Here is a 15878-nt window from a genome sequence, read left to right as displayed (position 1 = left end):
AGACAATACTGAAGTAATTCAGCAAGGCTCCTGAAACAACAGCTTCCACTATCTGTAACATCTAGAAGAAAAGGGCTACAGATACATAGGAAAACCACCATCTGAAAGTTCCATTCCAAGCTACACATTATCCTGACTTGGAATTATGTTACATTCCTTCACTGTCTGAGTCAAAATCCTGGATCTTGCTTCTAATCAGTACAGTGAGTATACCTATTCCAGATAGACTGCTGTGGTTCAAGACTGCAACTCACCATTACTTTTTCTAGGGCCATAAAGATGGGCGATAAATGCTAGCACAGCCAGCGATGCTCATATCCTGTGAACAAATACATTGAAAGAATACTGCCATACTTTTCCACTTTACAAAATTTTCTGAAAGTAGAAGTCATTATTTCCTTAAAAATGTTTAAACACTCTGCTACAATTAAATGGAATGTAGACTTTATGCTTGCAATATTCAAAGATAAGAATTTTTTTTTACATTGTAACATACTGAGAGAATATTGACCTGATATGGATGTAGGTGCTGGATTTGTCGTGGAAAGGTGATAACTATGATTTTTGTTTAATATACACACTAACTGTAAAATCACATTTGGAACATCATTTGACTAAACAAAACTGGTCTTTTAAAATATTAAATTCAGTTACTTTCTTCCCCATTATTTAACAGTAAAATGTAAATCTAAGCTACAAGTGCAGTTCAATTAAAAGGAAACAATTTTTAATTGATTATGCTGAATACGTTCAACAATTTAAGAAATTGTTTCTTTCAGATAATTAATCACATGCTACCAAATCAAGACAGAACTATTGATTGCCCTTTCCTGTGCTGGTGGCATTCAAACCACAGACAAACAAATGCTCCAAACTAAATCAAGTATCCTTCCCAATGTGACAATTCTGTGACTTTTAATTGTGCTTTGCTAATGTGTGTGACATTTCACTGTTAATCTTCAGTGAACTTCAAGTCATTCCTCATGCTCTTTGTGTGTTAGATAATTGTGTTATTCCATTACCTTCACACCAAGGTCTTTCATCAGCTTGATCTCAAACTTGACAACATCATAAGGCAATCTGAACTGAGGTATCTCAGATGTGCTACCAGAAAAAAAGAAAGGAGAGTAAGTTTCATTTTTTTCTTGATTCCTCCAAAGGGTTTCTTTAAATACAAACCCACAGAATCACACTTCTGTTTCTTAAATTTAAAGCATCATAATTTTTGTTGTCAAGAAAGAACAATAGTTTATGAATTTCAAAACTTGATTGAAAATCTCACAAAACTAAAAGAAATGTTTAAGTTGACTACCTTTTTAGAAATTTCAAAAGACATACCAATAATGTGTTTAATGTTTGTGCTTTAGTCATAACCTTTGATAAATTGTGTCTTAATTTGTAGAATTTGTATGTCTTATAAGCAGCAAATAAAAACAAAAAAAAATGGAAATACTCAGCAGAGCCACGCAACAGGTATCATGGGTGGAAAGAAAGAGTTAAAATGTCAGGTCATCATGACCTTTCATCACATAGTAGTCAAGTGGGTGTTGCAGTCGGTACCCTGTCCGCTGTTTTAAAAAAAGGGCAGTTGAGCTTGTTTACAATTGATCTTAATGGTGTGCTGCTGAGGCTGTTACATAGTTGATGAGGGAGGCAAGCTGCTGTTTTTCTCCAATTGGTGAAAAAGCATGAAGGATAGACAGGTACCTCCTTTGAGGGCACAAAACATAGGACGTAGAATATAGAACAGTACAGCACAGTACAGGGCTTTCATTCCACAATGTTGTGCCAACCTATTATCCGACTAAGATCAAACTACCCTGTATTCCCGACATTTTACTGTCCTCCATGTGCCTATCCAAGAGTCGCTTGAATATCCCTAATGTATCTGACTCCACTACCACTGCTGGCAGCGCATTCCACACGCCCACCATTCTCTGTGTGAAGAATCTACCTCTGACATTTCCCTTATACCTCCCTCCAATCACTTAAAATTATGCTGTCTCATAATAGTCATTTCTGCCATGGGAAAAAGTCTCTGGCTATCCACTCTATCTCTACCTCTCATCATCTTGTAAACATTTATCAAGTCATCTCTCATCCTTCTTCACTCCAATGAAAAAGCCCCTAGCTCCCTCAAACTTTCCTCATAAGACCTGCCCTCTAGTCCAGGCAGCATCCTGGTAAAACACCTCTGCACCCTCTCTAAAGCTTCCACATCCTTCCTATAATGAGGTGACCAGAACTGAACACAATATTTGAAGTGCGGTCTGACCAGAGTTTTATGAGGCTGCAGCATGACCTCGTGGCTCTTAAACGCAATTCCCCTGCCAATGAAAGCCAACACACCATAAGCCTTCTTTACAACCCTACCAACTTGGGTCGCAACTTTGACGGAACTATGGACGAGGGCCCCAAGATTCCTCTGTTCCTCTACACTGCCAAGAATCCTGCCATTAACCCTGTATTCTGCATTCAAATTCGACCTTCCATTCAGACTGAGATGAGGATGAATTTCATCACTCAGAGAGTTGTGAACCTATGGAATCTCTACCACAGAAAGCTGTTCATTAGATATATTCAAAAGGAAGCTGGATGTGGGCATTGCATTCAAATTTGACTTTTCAAAATGAATCATAACACTTTTCTGGGATGAGTTCCATCTGCCACCTCTATGCCCAGCTCTGTATCCTGCAACATACAGCAGCCCTCCATGCTGTCCACAACTCCACCAACCTTCATGTTTTGGGCAAACTTACTAACCCACCCTTCCACTTCCTCATCCAAGTCATTTATAAAGATCACAAAGAGCAGACGTTCCAGAACAGATCCATTCAGAACATCACTGGTTACCAACCTTCAGACTGAATACTTTCCATCCACTACAACACTTTGTCTTCTATCAGAGGACCAGTTGTGTATCCAGACAGCCAAATTTCCCTGAATCCCATGCCTCCTTACTTTCTGAATGAGCCTACCATGTGGCACCTCATCAAATGCCTTGCTAAAATCCAGATACGCCACATCCACTGGTCTACTTTCATTGCTGTGTTTTGTCACATCATCAAAGAATTCAATAAGGCTTATGGAGCATGACCCGCCTCTGCCAAAGCCCTGCTGACTATTTCTAATCAAACTGTGCTTTTCAAATAATCATAAATATCATCTCTCAGAATCCTCTCCAGCAAAGAACATATCTGCAGCACTGCGCTCCAAGATGGACTCCGGGCCATAACTTTGTGCCACCCTTGGCTTCCAACACCTGACTGGCCATCACTCCTTCAGTTATCACTCTATTCTTGTTTAAATTTCCTGAGCATACTAGATTCCAGAATCTAATGTCCTCTGCATCTGTTACTACTTTATCTGCTGCCACTGCAGAGTTCTGGAACTGTTGGGATTGCAACCAATGGCAGCTAATCAGATTAGGAAGACATTAAAAAAAAATCCTTATACTAGATGTGGGCATCAGTGTCGAGTCCAGTATTTGTTGCATATCCCTAACTGTCCTCTTACTGAGTGGTTTGTAAAGCCACTTCAGAGGCCAGCTAGGAGTCTACCACAAGAGTCACATACAGGACAGATGTGGTAATGGCAAGCTTCCCTCCCCAAAAAAGCACTAGTGAAGTAGATGGATTTGTGTGAAAATCAACAAGTCACCTGGCCACTGCTAAAACTAGATTTTTTTTATTGTAGCTATTTATATATTCTCATTGACTTCAAATTTCACCATCTGCCACTCCAAAATCAGGCAGAGCCATCTAGGTGTAATATTAAACGTTCTTTTCAACCATGGAATGCGGGAGTTTCAACATCAAAGAGCAACAGTATAAATTTTCTTTCATTTTACACATTCCTCATCATTGATGATGCATTCAATCAAATTATGGTTATTCATAGCATAGCAAAGTAGCACAACTCCACACAACTAACATATTGATAGAATGCTATGTGGTTGTAGTAACAAATGATTTAATATGACGGGCTTTTTTGTTTCAGAGATAATGGGAACTGCAGATGCTGGAGAATTCCAAGATAATAAAATGTGAGGCTGGATGAACACAGCAGGCCAAGCAGCATCTCAGGAGCTCATGGTTTGGTCAGAGAATTTACTTATTTTAAATATAGGTTCACTTTTGTGAAATTTTCAAAGGTGGTTCATGTGAACATATTATACTTATCTGTTCAAAGTATCAAATTCCACAATATCGTTAGGCAGAATTAAACCTCACAGTATGTAAAACACATGCCAGAGATTTGATTTGAAGTGTATTGAGTACATTGCAATGAGTGTTAACATGTATGATGAGACAACCTTTCAATGTTATGGAATGGAGGTGCCAGTCTATCTACTGTTATATTTAGCATTATTCTATTTTATTGAGTTGCTGATGTAAAAGCAACATCAGGCCGAGTTTGTACAAACATGATGAACCTTTATGAATGATCGATGAATGATAGCAATCGTACCATGAAGTGATAAGAACAAATTTAGCTATCTATTGTTGGATCACCTTCCCATTCCCAATTGCAGGAGGAAATTTTCATAAGATAATTGAATTCTTGTAAGCATCACTTTAGATCTAACAGAATCTCAAATGCAAACAGTGCACCTGTATCTTTGTTTCTTGAATGATTCACAACTCCAGGGGCAAAATGTTGGTTTGCCACTGGTATGAGATAAAGGCTATGAAACATGGCTCTTCAATGCAGCTAGGAGTGCCAATCTAGACACCAAAATGTAACTATCCTATGCATGCTTATTTCTGCTGCAAGCCGTGACAGGCACTATTTTCATCAACATGCTACTGTGTGCTAAAGAAGCACTTGCAAGACAAATGCAGAGGTAGTTTGTGACATCAATCAATGTGCAATGCCAGCTCTGCCATTTTGGAGTTCAACTCCTTCAATTGATTACACACAACTGAACATATACTCAGCAACAGGAGGCCCATCAGCCTGTTAAATTTCACTGTTTAGGGAAGGGTTAAGTGGATGACCAACTCTTCACCAATTAGTTGCTGTTTGTTTTTTAATTCTTTCTTGCTTTAATTGCAGACAACAAGAGCCCTTCAAAGTTACCTCAGTCTAAAATCTGTTGTGCAAAGTGCTGAAAGACGAGAGTTCAAAAACTCAGCGCTATCTACTTTCTCCACTATCTGCAGCTTGCAAATCAAAAGAGATTACATGTAGAGAAGAAGCTGGAGTGTGAGAAAGAGGTTTATCTATAATTATAGCAACTTCTTCCATGGTTTCAGCCAATCTGATGTCCATATCCTCAGCAATGGCCATTCCAATGATGGCAAGCATAATTTCTTCCACCTTGGATAAGGCCATGCAGCCATGCTTATCTGGTTCTGATGAGGGCCTGTTGACTCTGCCTATGTACCAATTACTCTTGTAAACTAAACCGAGGTATATCAGTGAGACCAGTGTAATGTATTTAAGGATGTAGCAGCCTGGTTGAATGTGTCCGTGCCTGTTGTGAGATGTGGGTTTGAGGCTTTCAGTTAAATGTGTGAGGGCATGTGGGAACTGTGAATAATAGGTGTGGGGCATGATTGACAAAGGTTTTTGGTAGGTGAGTAATGAGAGGTTGGATTAGTGCATCAAGCAGTTGGTGAACTTAGTATAGCAGTTATGGAGAGATGACTTATTTGAAGATATCTTCACTGACTTTCACTGGCCATGTTAGGCCATTGAACTTATTTGTTGTTTGACTCTGGGCATTAACTTCATGGGGATAAGGTCGTGTAGATAACTCTGACCTTACCACTTATGTGGCTTTCCTGTCTTTGCAAGCATGTGCAGGGCCTCCAACCTCCTTATAGATGATCATTGTTCTTATTATATTCACCTCATTCATCAAAATGCCAAGTGCAGCTCTGGATCGCCCTGGAGCACTCTCTCCCCAGTTACACTATGATTTATTCTTCTTGCAGCTCTTTCCAAAGAACAGTTCCAACAAATATTGCAGCCAGAATTCACTGCTTATTTGAGAGCTTTAAGAGATTCAAAACTCTCACAAACCTAAATCTCCTCCCAAAGCATTTAGCATCATTTGCTTGCATTCAGACATGCAAATTAACAAGGGTTTGGTGTGCCGCCAGCATTGAAATCAAAATGCATGGGGTAGTTACTAATCACAACACTCTGATCAAGGGTTGCCCAATCCTGCATCCCTGCCACCAAAATTCTATACTCAAATTTAAATGTTTTGGGGAACATTAAGGTGAATGGGGAAAACTTGTAGAAAATATATAGAAACTAATCAAAAACATTGTAATTCCTTCAGTTACGTTTACTAAAGCTGAACAATTTTAAAGAGGCTGGGATGAAGGGAAAGGGTCCTTAACATGATGACATGAGTCTGCCATTGTGGCAATGTGGCTCAACATTTCAACGGATTTGAAGTCAAGTATCAGATGTTGGCAAACGTTGAGTGCTGCACCAAGACCTGCTCACTTGGTCAGCCCTCGTGACCTGCCTGCAAGAAGGTGCAGCTAAGCTTCAGGCTATAGTTGACTTACTCCTGTCCCTGCAAGCACGTAAGCTTTATGCTGCTGGTAGTCACTGGTGATCTTACAACAGATGGCACAGCTTGGCATCCTCCCCTCTGCTGACTCAGAGTCAGAGAAAGGAAGGTTACTGCAGTCATTCCCTGCTGGGTTTTCCACAGCCTGCAGAAATGGTTAGTGGCAGCTTGGTAGGCAGCTCCAAGTTGGCAAAGCCGATCACTTTGGCGCACTCACTTCCGTGCAAATCCTTGTAAAACATGACACGCTGTGATTATGACGATTCTGAAGAGTGTTCCAGCATAAAGGTGATGACGGTACTTCTAATTAAGATCTCACCTAAGGCTGCTGTTTAGGTGTCATTGAGAAGAGGAGCCTTGATCCACAATATTTGCCACAGTGACATTTGCTATTTTACTGTGCAGGTATTAGGGTGCAAGTGTAGGACAGTGGGCTGGAAATCACCTCTTGAGCCATTTGTCATTCTTGGCAACTTTCTTGGCCCATTTTCCTCTAATCATACCTTCAGCACCGATTCTTGATTTCAGATCTTCAGGTGCCAAAAAAGAAAGCAATTAAGATAATGAATAAATATTTACACCTTGTACAAAGGCTCGTGACAGTCCAAGTGCCAGATTAGACAAGGCATGGATTAACTGTTAAAACTTATATTCTTTTTTAAGCTTTTCTGCCTGTAGCTACAGCTAGACGTCAAAGCTTCATTGCGGTAATCAAGACTCTGTACTAATAGGACTCTATCTGCTTATGTTCATGAAGCTATATTGAGGCATCAAAAGCCTGCCTCCTCTTCAAGTAGAAGTGAAGAAGTGGAAAACTGGAACTACTGATTTTCATCCGTTCACTACTGCTACGGGACACATATTAAACCGATAGTGTCAACAGAGCAAAAGTGCATAGTATCATATCACTGTTTGAGTCTGAGTCCTACAGTAAATATCTGCTAATTACTGAGTCAATACAATAATCCATGTAAAAGCTGAAAGAACTGCGAGTGCTGTAAATCAAAATAAAAACAGAAGTTGCTGGAAAAGAGATAATAGGAACTGCAGATGCTGGAGAATCTGAGATAACAAAGTGTAGAGATGGATAAGCACAGCGGGCCAAGCAGCGTCTTAGGAGCAGGAAACCTGGCGTTTCAGGCCTAGATCCTTCAACAGAAAATTATAAAATTCCTGATGAAGGATCTAGGCCCAAAACGTCATCTTTCCTGCTCCTAAGATGCTGCTTGGCCTGCTGTGTTCATCCAGCTCCACACCTTGTTATCTCAGTTGCTGGAAAAGCTCAGGTCTGCCAGTATCTGTGAAAAGAAATCAGAGTTAACATTTCAGGTCCGGAGACCCTTCTTCAGAACTGCAATCCATGCAATTAGAATCTAATTTTTGAGGTATAATGAGGAATAAAATATTCAATCTAGCCCTGATTTGTCCTGGAAAGTTAAAGGATTTTTAAATATTTCTGAACCTTCAAGATGCCGGGTAATTTTCAGATGTCCCTTGTGGCCTCAGACCACATAGAGAAGGTATTATGCATGCTTTTACAATGGGCCTAGCTGTGTTTTTAGGACTCCTTTCCTAAATCCGTCAGAGTGAAGCAGAGATAAACGAGCATGCTCTCTCAAGCCCAATTCAGTTTGCCATGATGTAATCAATGGACACAATAAAAATGCATTGCTTTTAGACTTCATGCTTTACCGTGGGTCACTACAGGCTCTTGCTAGCCTCTTCCTTCTATGTGAAGAACACTAGGGAAATTGTGAGACAGAAATAGACCACCAAAACCATGGCAATGAGGTTTGATGTCAAATTTTGTAAGAGCATTAGGCCAGAGCCTCAAGATCCAAAGTGGACCTACACATATTGCTATGCCAGTAAATGTGGAGCTGTTTCCTTTTATAATCTTTTAGGATTATAGAACAGTTTAACAGAATATACTTATCTTGCTAAGAATATGCATATTTGTCCTAAATCTGTGTTCATTTATCTTGTAGCATTCATTTTAACACAGCTGCAGATGCAGATGAAAATTGTTAGACCCAAATTTTTTTGTAAGATGTCATCAGAAGAGAAGCAACATATTTTGCACTGTGCTGCTAATGATCACAAATGGAATTGCAATTGTTTAAAATTCAAGGCAACTAGATACTATTGTTTCACCATTTCACATTTGCTGAATATTGTTGATAACACAATTTAGCATTACGCTTTTTAGATTTCTGCAATTTACTTTTAGGCCTCAATCCCTTGTTAAATATGCAGTTTAAAATGAGTTGCCATTATAATGTTTTGCGTAAAAGATTAGTTTTAATGTAAAAGATAATCAATGGTGATTACATTTTAGGATAAAGTTATTATGTACTCTCACACTGACAATATAGTGATTTTGGATGTATAATATGTAAAGCACTCTAAAAGCTAAGCGGTATCACAACCCCCCCAAGAGTTCACTTTACTCTGCTTTGAGTACGAACAGTTTTACTGTGAGGTCAGAAATGGGAAAAATCACATTTTAAAAGTGCATAAAAATCGATTGGGTGCCTGGAACTTTTTATTTCAGAAAAGGATTTTACATGAAATCTGTTTCAACATGTTTAGAAAGTAGACTTTTCTTCCCAGCATTAAAAATTAGCAACTAGAGGAATGGAGCTCCATTTATGTATCATAGCTACATGCACAGATTTCTTTATCTATTCTGCCATCTGTGCATCACAGCTGGCAAAGGATGGGTCTCAGATTGGTAACTACTGTATAACTGCAGTCTTAAGTGAACGGGACAGAAAAACACGTGCATCTGTTCTTTCTGATCCTCCAAAATGTCAGCTGTATTGGGAGATTGGTCATATATATGGAGCTCTGCCTGTGTGACGATACTGTTGCACACATGCAAGTTTCATGGAAGAGACAATCAAACAAAAGTAAATGATTCAAATTTAACATATAGCCCCTAGCCACTGTATTATAATATTTATTTTAAAGACATAACAGCATATGGACATCTTAAAACAGGCTCAATTTAAATGTAGCTGTGATCTGGTATAATTAGTGACTATTAGCCCAATTCTAAACAATTAAGAATATTATGATCAAATAATTAGGAGATTTGTTTCATGCTAACTCCTGTACAAGAACAACGCATTCTTGATGCGGCAGAAAAAAATGGTGAATAATTGAATGCAATTTTTTGTCAACAACAAAGTGTTTAAATTTGCAGTGCATAGTTTTACTTGCAGATAATAACATCAGTTGACAGAAGTGCAACATAAAAACTCCAGGCAGCATGCGCAACTTTGCATGACTTCTCAGTTTGACTACTGTTACAAAAGCATTTTACAAAATATACCTCAAACCTCCCAAATATTCGTGTTTTTCAAATATTGTGATATCTGAATAGCCCAGTCGAGCTAAAAAAGAAGCACAACTGATACTGGCAGGTCCACATCCAATTAGGGCTATTTTAGCATGGAAGCTCTCAGGTAATTCTTCAGAAGGTGGAAGTGATGGATTCCGAATCTGAGGAATTTTCATCTCTTTGAACACCTAAGTAGAGAAAAGAATGAAATGTTAAAATTTATAATGTGTTGCATTCTGTTTCATCAAAATACCTTTGAAAAACTAATGATTCTCAATTGTTTTTGCAGGAATGGAATTGGTTGAATATATGTAAGGGCATATCATGTCGAACATGTATACTATGTCTATTTTACATTCATGTACACACAAAATAATCAATTATGGAAAAATATTCTGGCGAGCAACTCTATAGGTATCATCATAATAGTGTCCCTCCAAAACTATCGATTCATTTTAAAGGTTAAACATCAGATGTCAAAAGGCTTTGAAGTAACCTCATGCATGTAAATTATGCTTTGAATGTTGGGTTCAGGAAACAAGCAGCAACACCTAAGTCCTAAGCATGAAAGAACTATTTGATCTCAGTGCACAAAGAATCCATGTTATCCTCACCTCCCCAGTAATAGCATGTTTCACCAGATTCTAGTCAAGAGGGTTCTATTCCATTGGGGAACATGACGTTAATTTCTTCATCTTGATAATTCCATCAGTGATTGTACTGAGGTAAGTGTTGGTTGGAACTAAGTGAGTCTGTCAAACAGCATGTGAACCCATCGTGACAATGCATGGTTACAAAGGTGAAAAAAAAAGTGGCTTTGTGTCCAGAAGAGCACTCAGACAACAGATATATTAACACTCTGTGTCAGGAAAATGTAAATTTTGGTGCTTTTTTGTCATTAATGCGGCAACATAAATTGAATGGCTGAAGCAAAAATTGTGACACCCTGTGGGAAGCAGTCTGATATCTGTAGGACTGTAAAACCACATTTCAAAATCTTGGGTACTTTCATTTAGGTTTCTGGAAATAAAATAGAACATCACTACAGTTGTGTACTTACTACATCGAAAATTAACCTCAAGATACAGTAATCCGTGTTTTGGCATGCAGTAAGCCATTAAGGATTCTCCAGTTACTAAGTTCAGTGTGAGATAGTGTCATGACTCAGATTTATCAACTGAGCAAAAATAACAGATATTGTTCGAAGAATGGTGTGGTACAATTGCAAACATAAACACATTTTATTGTTTCAATAAATATTTACTTTGATTTTATTGAAAGACAATAATCTGCATTTAACTGTTGCCTTTAATGTAGCAAGGGACTTCATAGGAGGCTAATCAGTCAAAATGTGTCTCCACAGGAAGGTAATCTGTCAAAATGTGTCACTGAGCCACGTAAAATGAATTAGGAGAGATTACCAAAATCTTGGTTAAAGAGGTAGATTTCAAATAGCATCTGTGATGGTGGAGTTAGATGTAGAGAGACTTTTAGAGAAATTTCTGTCTTGAGTGTTTTCTTAAGACTAAGATAAAGCTGAACGCGCATAAGTGTCATGGTGATATTTTTAGATGTTATATACGGACTTTAATATTTTGGAGCTTCAAAAATAATCAGAAAACAACTATTAATGACAATCATGTGCTAGTGCAGTTCCTTGGCAGTTTATATCATGGAATCATAGATTTCCTACAGTGCAGAAGCAGGCATTTTGGCCCACTGAATCCACACAGAACCTCTGAAGAGCATCTCACTCAGAGCCATTGACCCCTTACCTTATCTCTTCAACCCTGTATTTCCCATGCCTAATTCACACAGCCTACACATCCCTGAACACGATGAGAAATTTAGCATGGCCAATCCGCTTAACCTGCACATCTTTGGACGGTGGGAGGAAACTGAAACACCTAGAGGAAATCCATGCAGACATGGGGAAAATTTGCAAATTCCACACAGAGAGTCGTCCGAGGGTGAAGTCAAACCCGGGTCCCTGGTGCTGTGTGGCAGCAGTGTTGACCACTGAGCCACCATGCCACCCCATATGGTTACAATGTCAGAAAATGAATTCCCAAAAAGCAACTAACTCTTTGGTTTTTCAGTTTTAGGTGCTCATGGACTGTTCTTGCTCTTTGATTTTATTTCTACATTAGGGATTAAATGTAACACAGCAATTCAACCACATGTTTCAGCAAAATACCTGAATATGTCTGTGTGTAGCTGTTGCATTGCTGAAACATATGACATGTGGAACTTAAGGCTGGATATGTAGGCACCAACCAGTATAGAGGTAGATAGGTCTGAAATTTTGTCCCACAGAATATTTGCAGGTTTGCACACACCATCTTACTCCTGAGCTATTTTCCTGGAATACAGAATCGTGATATATACGGGCAGAATCTTATGTTTTTTTCAGTAAGTACAAGTAGTGTTGAGTTTGTTGCTGTGAAATTTATTGCAGGGCTGAGCAAGCTGTCTCACTGCATCTTACCAAACCCATGTAGTTGTAATTCACTAAACGTGTGACTAGATGCCCAATGCATAGTTGTGTGTAATATTTCTCTGTGTAGTCTCTGCCTTCCTTTTTGAAATAAGAAAGTAGAATGCAGTACAATGTTTGCTTATTTCTCATCCCAGTTTTACTTCTCTCTCATGATATTTTCCCCCTTTTTTGGTCATGTGTCCCTTCAGCTTTCATGCTGTTACCCCTTTAATGACCCTGTTTCCTTAAAAAAATGTTATTTGAAGAATTATAGGCTTCTAATTTAAGAATTGTAGACTTGTAGTTGCAAACTTATGCCTGTTAGTGGCGTTCGTAACAAATAAGGAATGATGACATCACATGAGTATTTTGAAAGTTTTTGCACCAATCTGAAGGATGAAAACAGAAAAACCAGACAATATGTGGACATAATAAGACTTTTTAACGTAGATAATCAAGCTTTTTGATATCTTAAAGCCGTATTTTCTTTAGGAGCAGTGTGGAGCTCTGCATTTAGGACCACATAACTGTTTTTCTTTAACAAAATCAGGACAGAAGACTTGTGTTTCATTTAGAGAGAGGTACAGTGCTCACTGTGTAGTTTTTAGTATTATTTGCATTTGTAAATCCAGTTATTTCATCTTTAAGTAAAGACACATAATTTCTTTTGAAGCAACTTTAGAGATTAATCAAATAGAAATTAGCTCTACCTTTTTGCATGTCAATGCCCTATCTATATAGATCTGCATGGCTGTCTGACTGTACTCACAGAAACTGATGCTGTTGGTTTCCCAATTCTCAGATGCCCACAACTATTGTTCAGTTGATCTTCAATTAGTTTTCCAATTATTTGTCATCAAGGTTTTGAGTCACTCTTATTTTTGCCTCTAGCAGGGTATTTACCTAATGTAGCAACACTTATGCTCTCCCTTACCACCTAACAAACTAGCCATGGATGACATGGTATTAAAAAATCCAACAGACATTTATCACGACTCTATAGTACACACAAACGTTATATCTTTAAAGCACATCAGTGTTTGGGCTAATATCAAGATATTAGCAATAACAAATAAGCATGCCAATGGTAGCATGTCATTGCTTCATGTGATCTCTGATTAAGAGTCCTTTGTGAATATAAGACTTTTATTCAATAAGGTTACATGCAATGATACAGTGATGACATCATAAGCTTATCTGCTGGAGGTGCACTAACATACTTACTGTGAGACACAACAATAACAGGTGAAACAGAGATAGTAGGAGCTGCAGATGCTGGAGAATCTGAGATGACAAGGTGCAGAGCTGGATGAACACAGCAGGCCAGGCAGCATCAGAGGAGAAGGAAAGCTGATGTTTCGGGCCTAGACCTTTCATAACTGGTGATCATGTTTGTCAGAATTGGCGCTCCTCGCGATCATTAATACTTACCATACTTATGCAATTTGTTGGTCTCCAAGACTCGGCTCCCTTTACTTGGAGGTACACAGCAGGCCAGGCAGAATTAGAGGAGCAGGACTCTGATGCTGCCTGGTCTGCTGTGTTCCTCCAGCTCCACACTATGTTATCTCTGACTCCAGCATTGTCAGTTCTTACTATCTCAGATTACTTGGTCTTTCTACGAGTGTGCCAGTAGCCAACTGTCACTTATTCTGGTGGCAGGATGTCCCAAGTGTGTGTGTGTGTTTGTTGTAGGCAGGACTAGAGTTCTGCACAGAGATGGAGTGCACTGTTGAGCAGTGTGTCATGCGAATCATGCTAGCCCATTTGACTCTTTTGCACCACTGTCCACAAAGCAGCAAGTTGAATGGCAACTTGAACTTTCTGGAGCATTCACGACCCTTGCACTTTTTGGCATTTGTTACAATTGGCTGAATGGAGAGTCATAGCAGGCTATGAGCAGAAGCTACAGCTCCATGAGAAAATAGCAATTGATAGCCTTAAGTATAATCCACAAATGTAGTATGTCAAATCAAGTAATGAAACTAAAATGCTTCATTACTAATCCTTTGCAGTTTTAAGAGAAATACAAACCTTATTATAAGACATACTAAAGTCACAAATCAAGTCCAAGTTATTACTTGTACTTGTTCCCTAAACACTATTCATTTTGCTATTGGATTTATCACAACTATGACACCTATTATAAGCCTAATCTTCTTTCTTTATGTAAGCCTATATTTCTAATACTGAATCTGACATTTATCATGCAGACGGACTAGCTGCACAATAGGCAGCCACGATCATCACTACTTTACCAGTATTAGGTGACAGACGTTCACTGTCAAAAGCACCACATCTGCAATGACAGACACCTTACACTTGTCATTAATACTATCACTGGTTTTGGTGTGAGGTACTCCATCACATGTTACGTCAGTATGTTCTGCAAAAATCATCTTTTTTTGTCTGCCGTCAATAACATAAGGCTAAATAAATACGCTCAACCTTGCCATAAACTAGTTCAGGATTCACACAGTGAATTTTCATTATGACCTTTATTTAAATGTGCCGAGCCTTTTAAACAACAGAAATTCTGTAGAAGTTGAAATAGTCTTGAAAACACGGTATAATCTTCCTACTTTTTTTGTAGAATTCACTGTAAGCAAGCTTTTGTCGAAATAAAGCAGGGTCTGAATTACATTTGGTGACTGTTAGTATATGAATGCTTAATGAGCTCCGACTAAATGATTTGGCACAGGCCTTAGCCAAATTATTTTGAAATGCATTAATGTCTCCATTAGCCTCCAGCGGCGGCATGGTGGCTCAGTGGTTAGCACTATAGCCTCACAGCGCCAGGGACCTGGGTTCGATTCCCACCTTGGGCGACTGTCTGTGTGGAGTTTGCATGTTCTCCCCGTGTCTGCGTAGGTTTCCTCTGGGTGCACCAGTTTCCTCCCACAGTCCAAAGACCTGCAGATTAGGTGAATTGGCCATGCTAAATTGCCCATAGTGTTCAGGAGTGTGTGGGTTATAGGAGGATGGGTCTGGGTGGGATGCTTAAAGGGGAGGTGTGGACTTGTTGGGCCGAAGGGCCTGTTCCCACTCTGTAGGGAATCTAATCTAATCTAAAAATAGAGAGATAGCCTTGGTTGAACGTGATAAGCAATCACTTTGTGGAAATTAGTTTCTGTCTTACAGCACGCAATGGTGCGCTTCATGAGGTCAAAAAAAGAGTACTAGTTATGTGTAGACCCAATGGGTATGTTGGTGCTTCAGCAATTTCAGAATATTAATTTCAGCATTGTGATTACAGTACTTACAATGGTTACAAGTATTTTGATTGTATTAGCCAGTGAGCCTTGCTTCGATTAGAACATAGAACATAGAACAGTACAGCACAGAACAGGCCCTTCAGCCCACAATGTTGTGCCGACCATTGATCCTCATGTATGCACCCTCAAATTTCTGTGACCATATACATGTCCAGCAGTCTCTTAAATGACCCCAATGACCTTGCTTCCACAACTGCTGCTGGCAACGCATTCCATGCTCTCACAACTCTCTGCGTAAAGAAC

The 15878-nt window shown here is 39.0% G+C and overlaps 1 protein-coding gene across 5 annotated transcripts in view; it reads right to left on the bottom strand.

Annotated features, from left to right (window-relative positions):
- Window positions 1-15878, bottom strand: part of dpyda.1 (dihydropyrimidine dehydrogenase a, tandem duplicate 1) — an 837290-nt gene that overhangs the window by 420957 nt on the left and 400455 nt on the right. For all 5 annotated transcript variants that reach the window (XM_059648043.1, XM_059648046.1, XM_059648045.1 and 2 more), the window contains 2 exons: window positions 9873-10069; window positions 1023-1104 (listed from right to left, as the gene is read on the bottom strand). In XM_059648043.1, the coding sequence (XP_059504026.1) occupies window positions 1023-1104; window positions 9873-10069 (279 nt within the window). The remainder of the gene's footprint in view (window positions 1-1022; window positions 1105-9872; window positions 10070-15878) is intronic.

This window comes from Stegostoma tigrinum, chromosome 8 (genome assembly GCF_030684315.1).
Source record: "Stegostoma tigrinum isolate sSteTig4 chromosome 8, sSteTig4.hap1, whole genome shotgun sequence".
NCBI classification, from domain to species: domain Eukaryota; kingdom Metazoa; phylum Chordata; class Chondrichthyes; order Orectolobiformes; family Stegostomatidae; genus Stegostoma; species Stegostoma tigrinum.
Note: the sequence above shows the minus strand (reverse complement) of the source record. Positions and strands in the feature narration are given on the sequence as shown.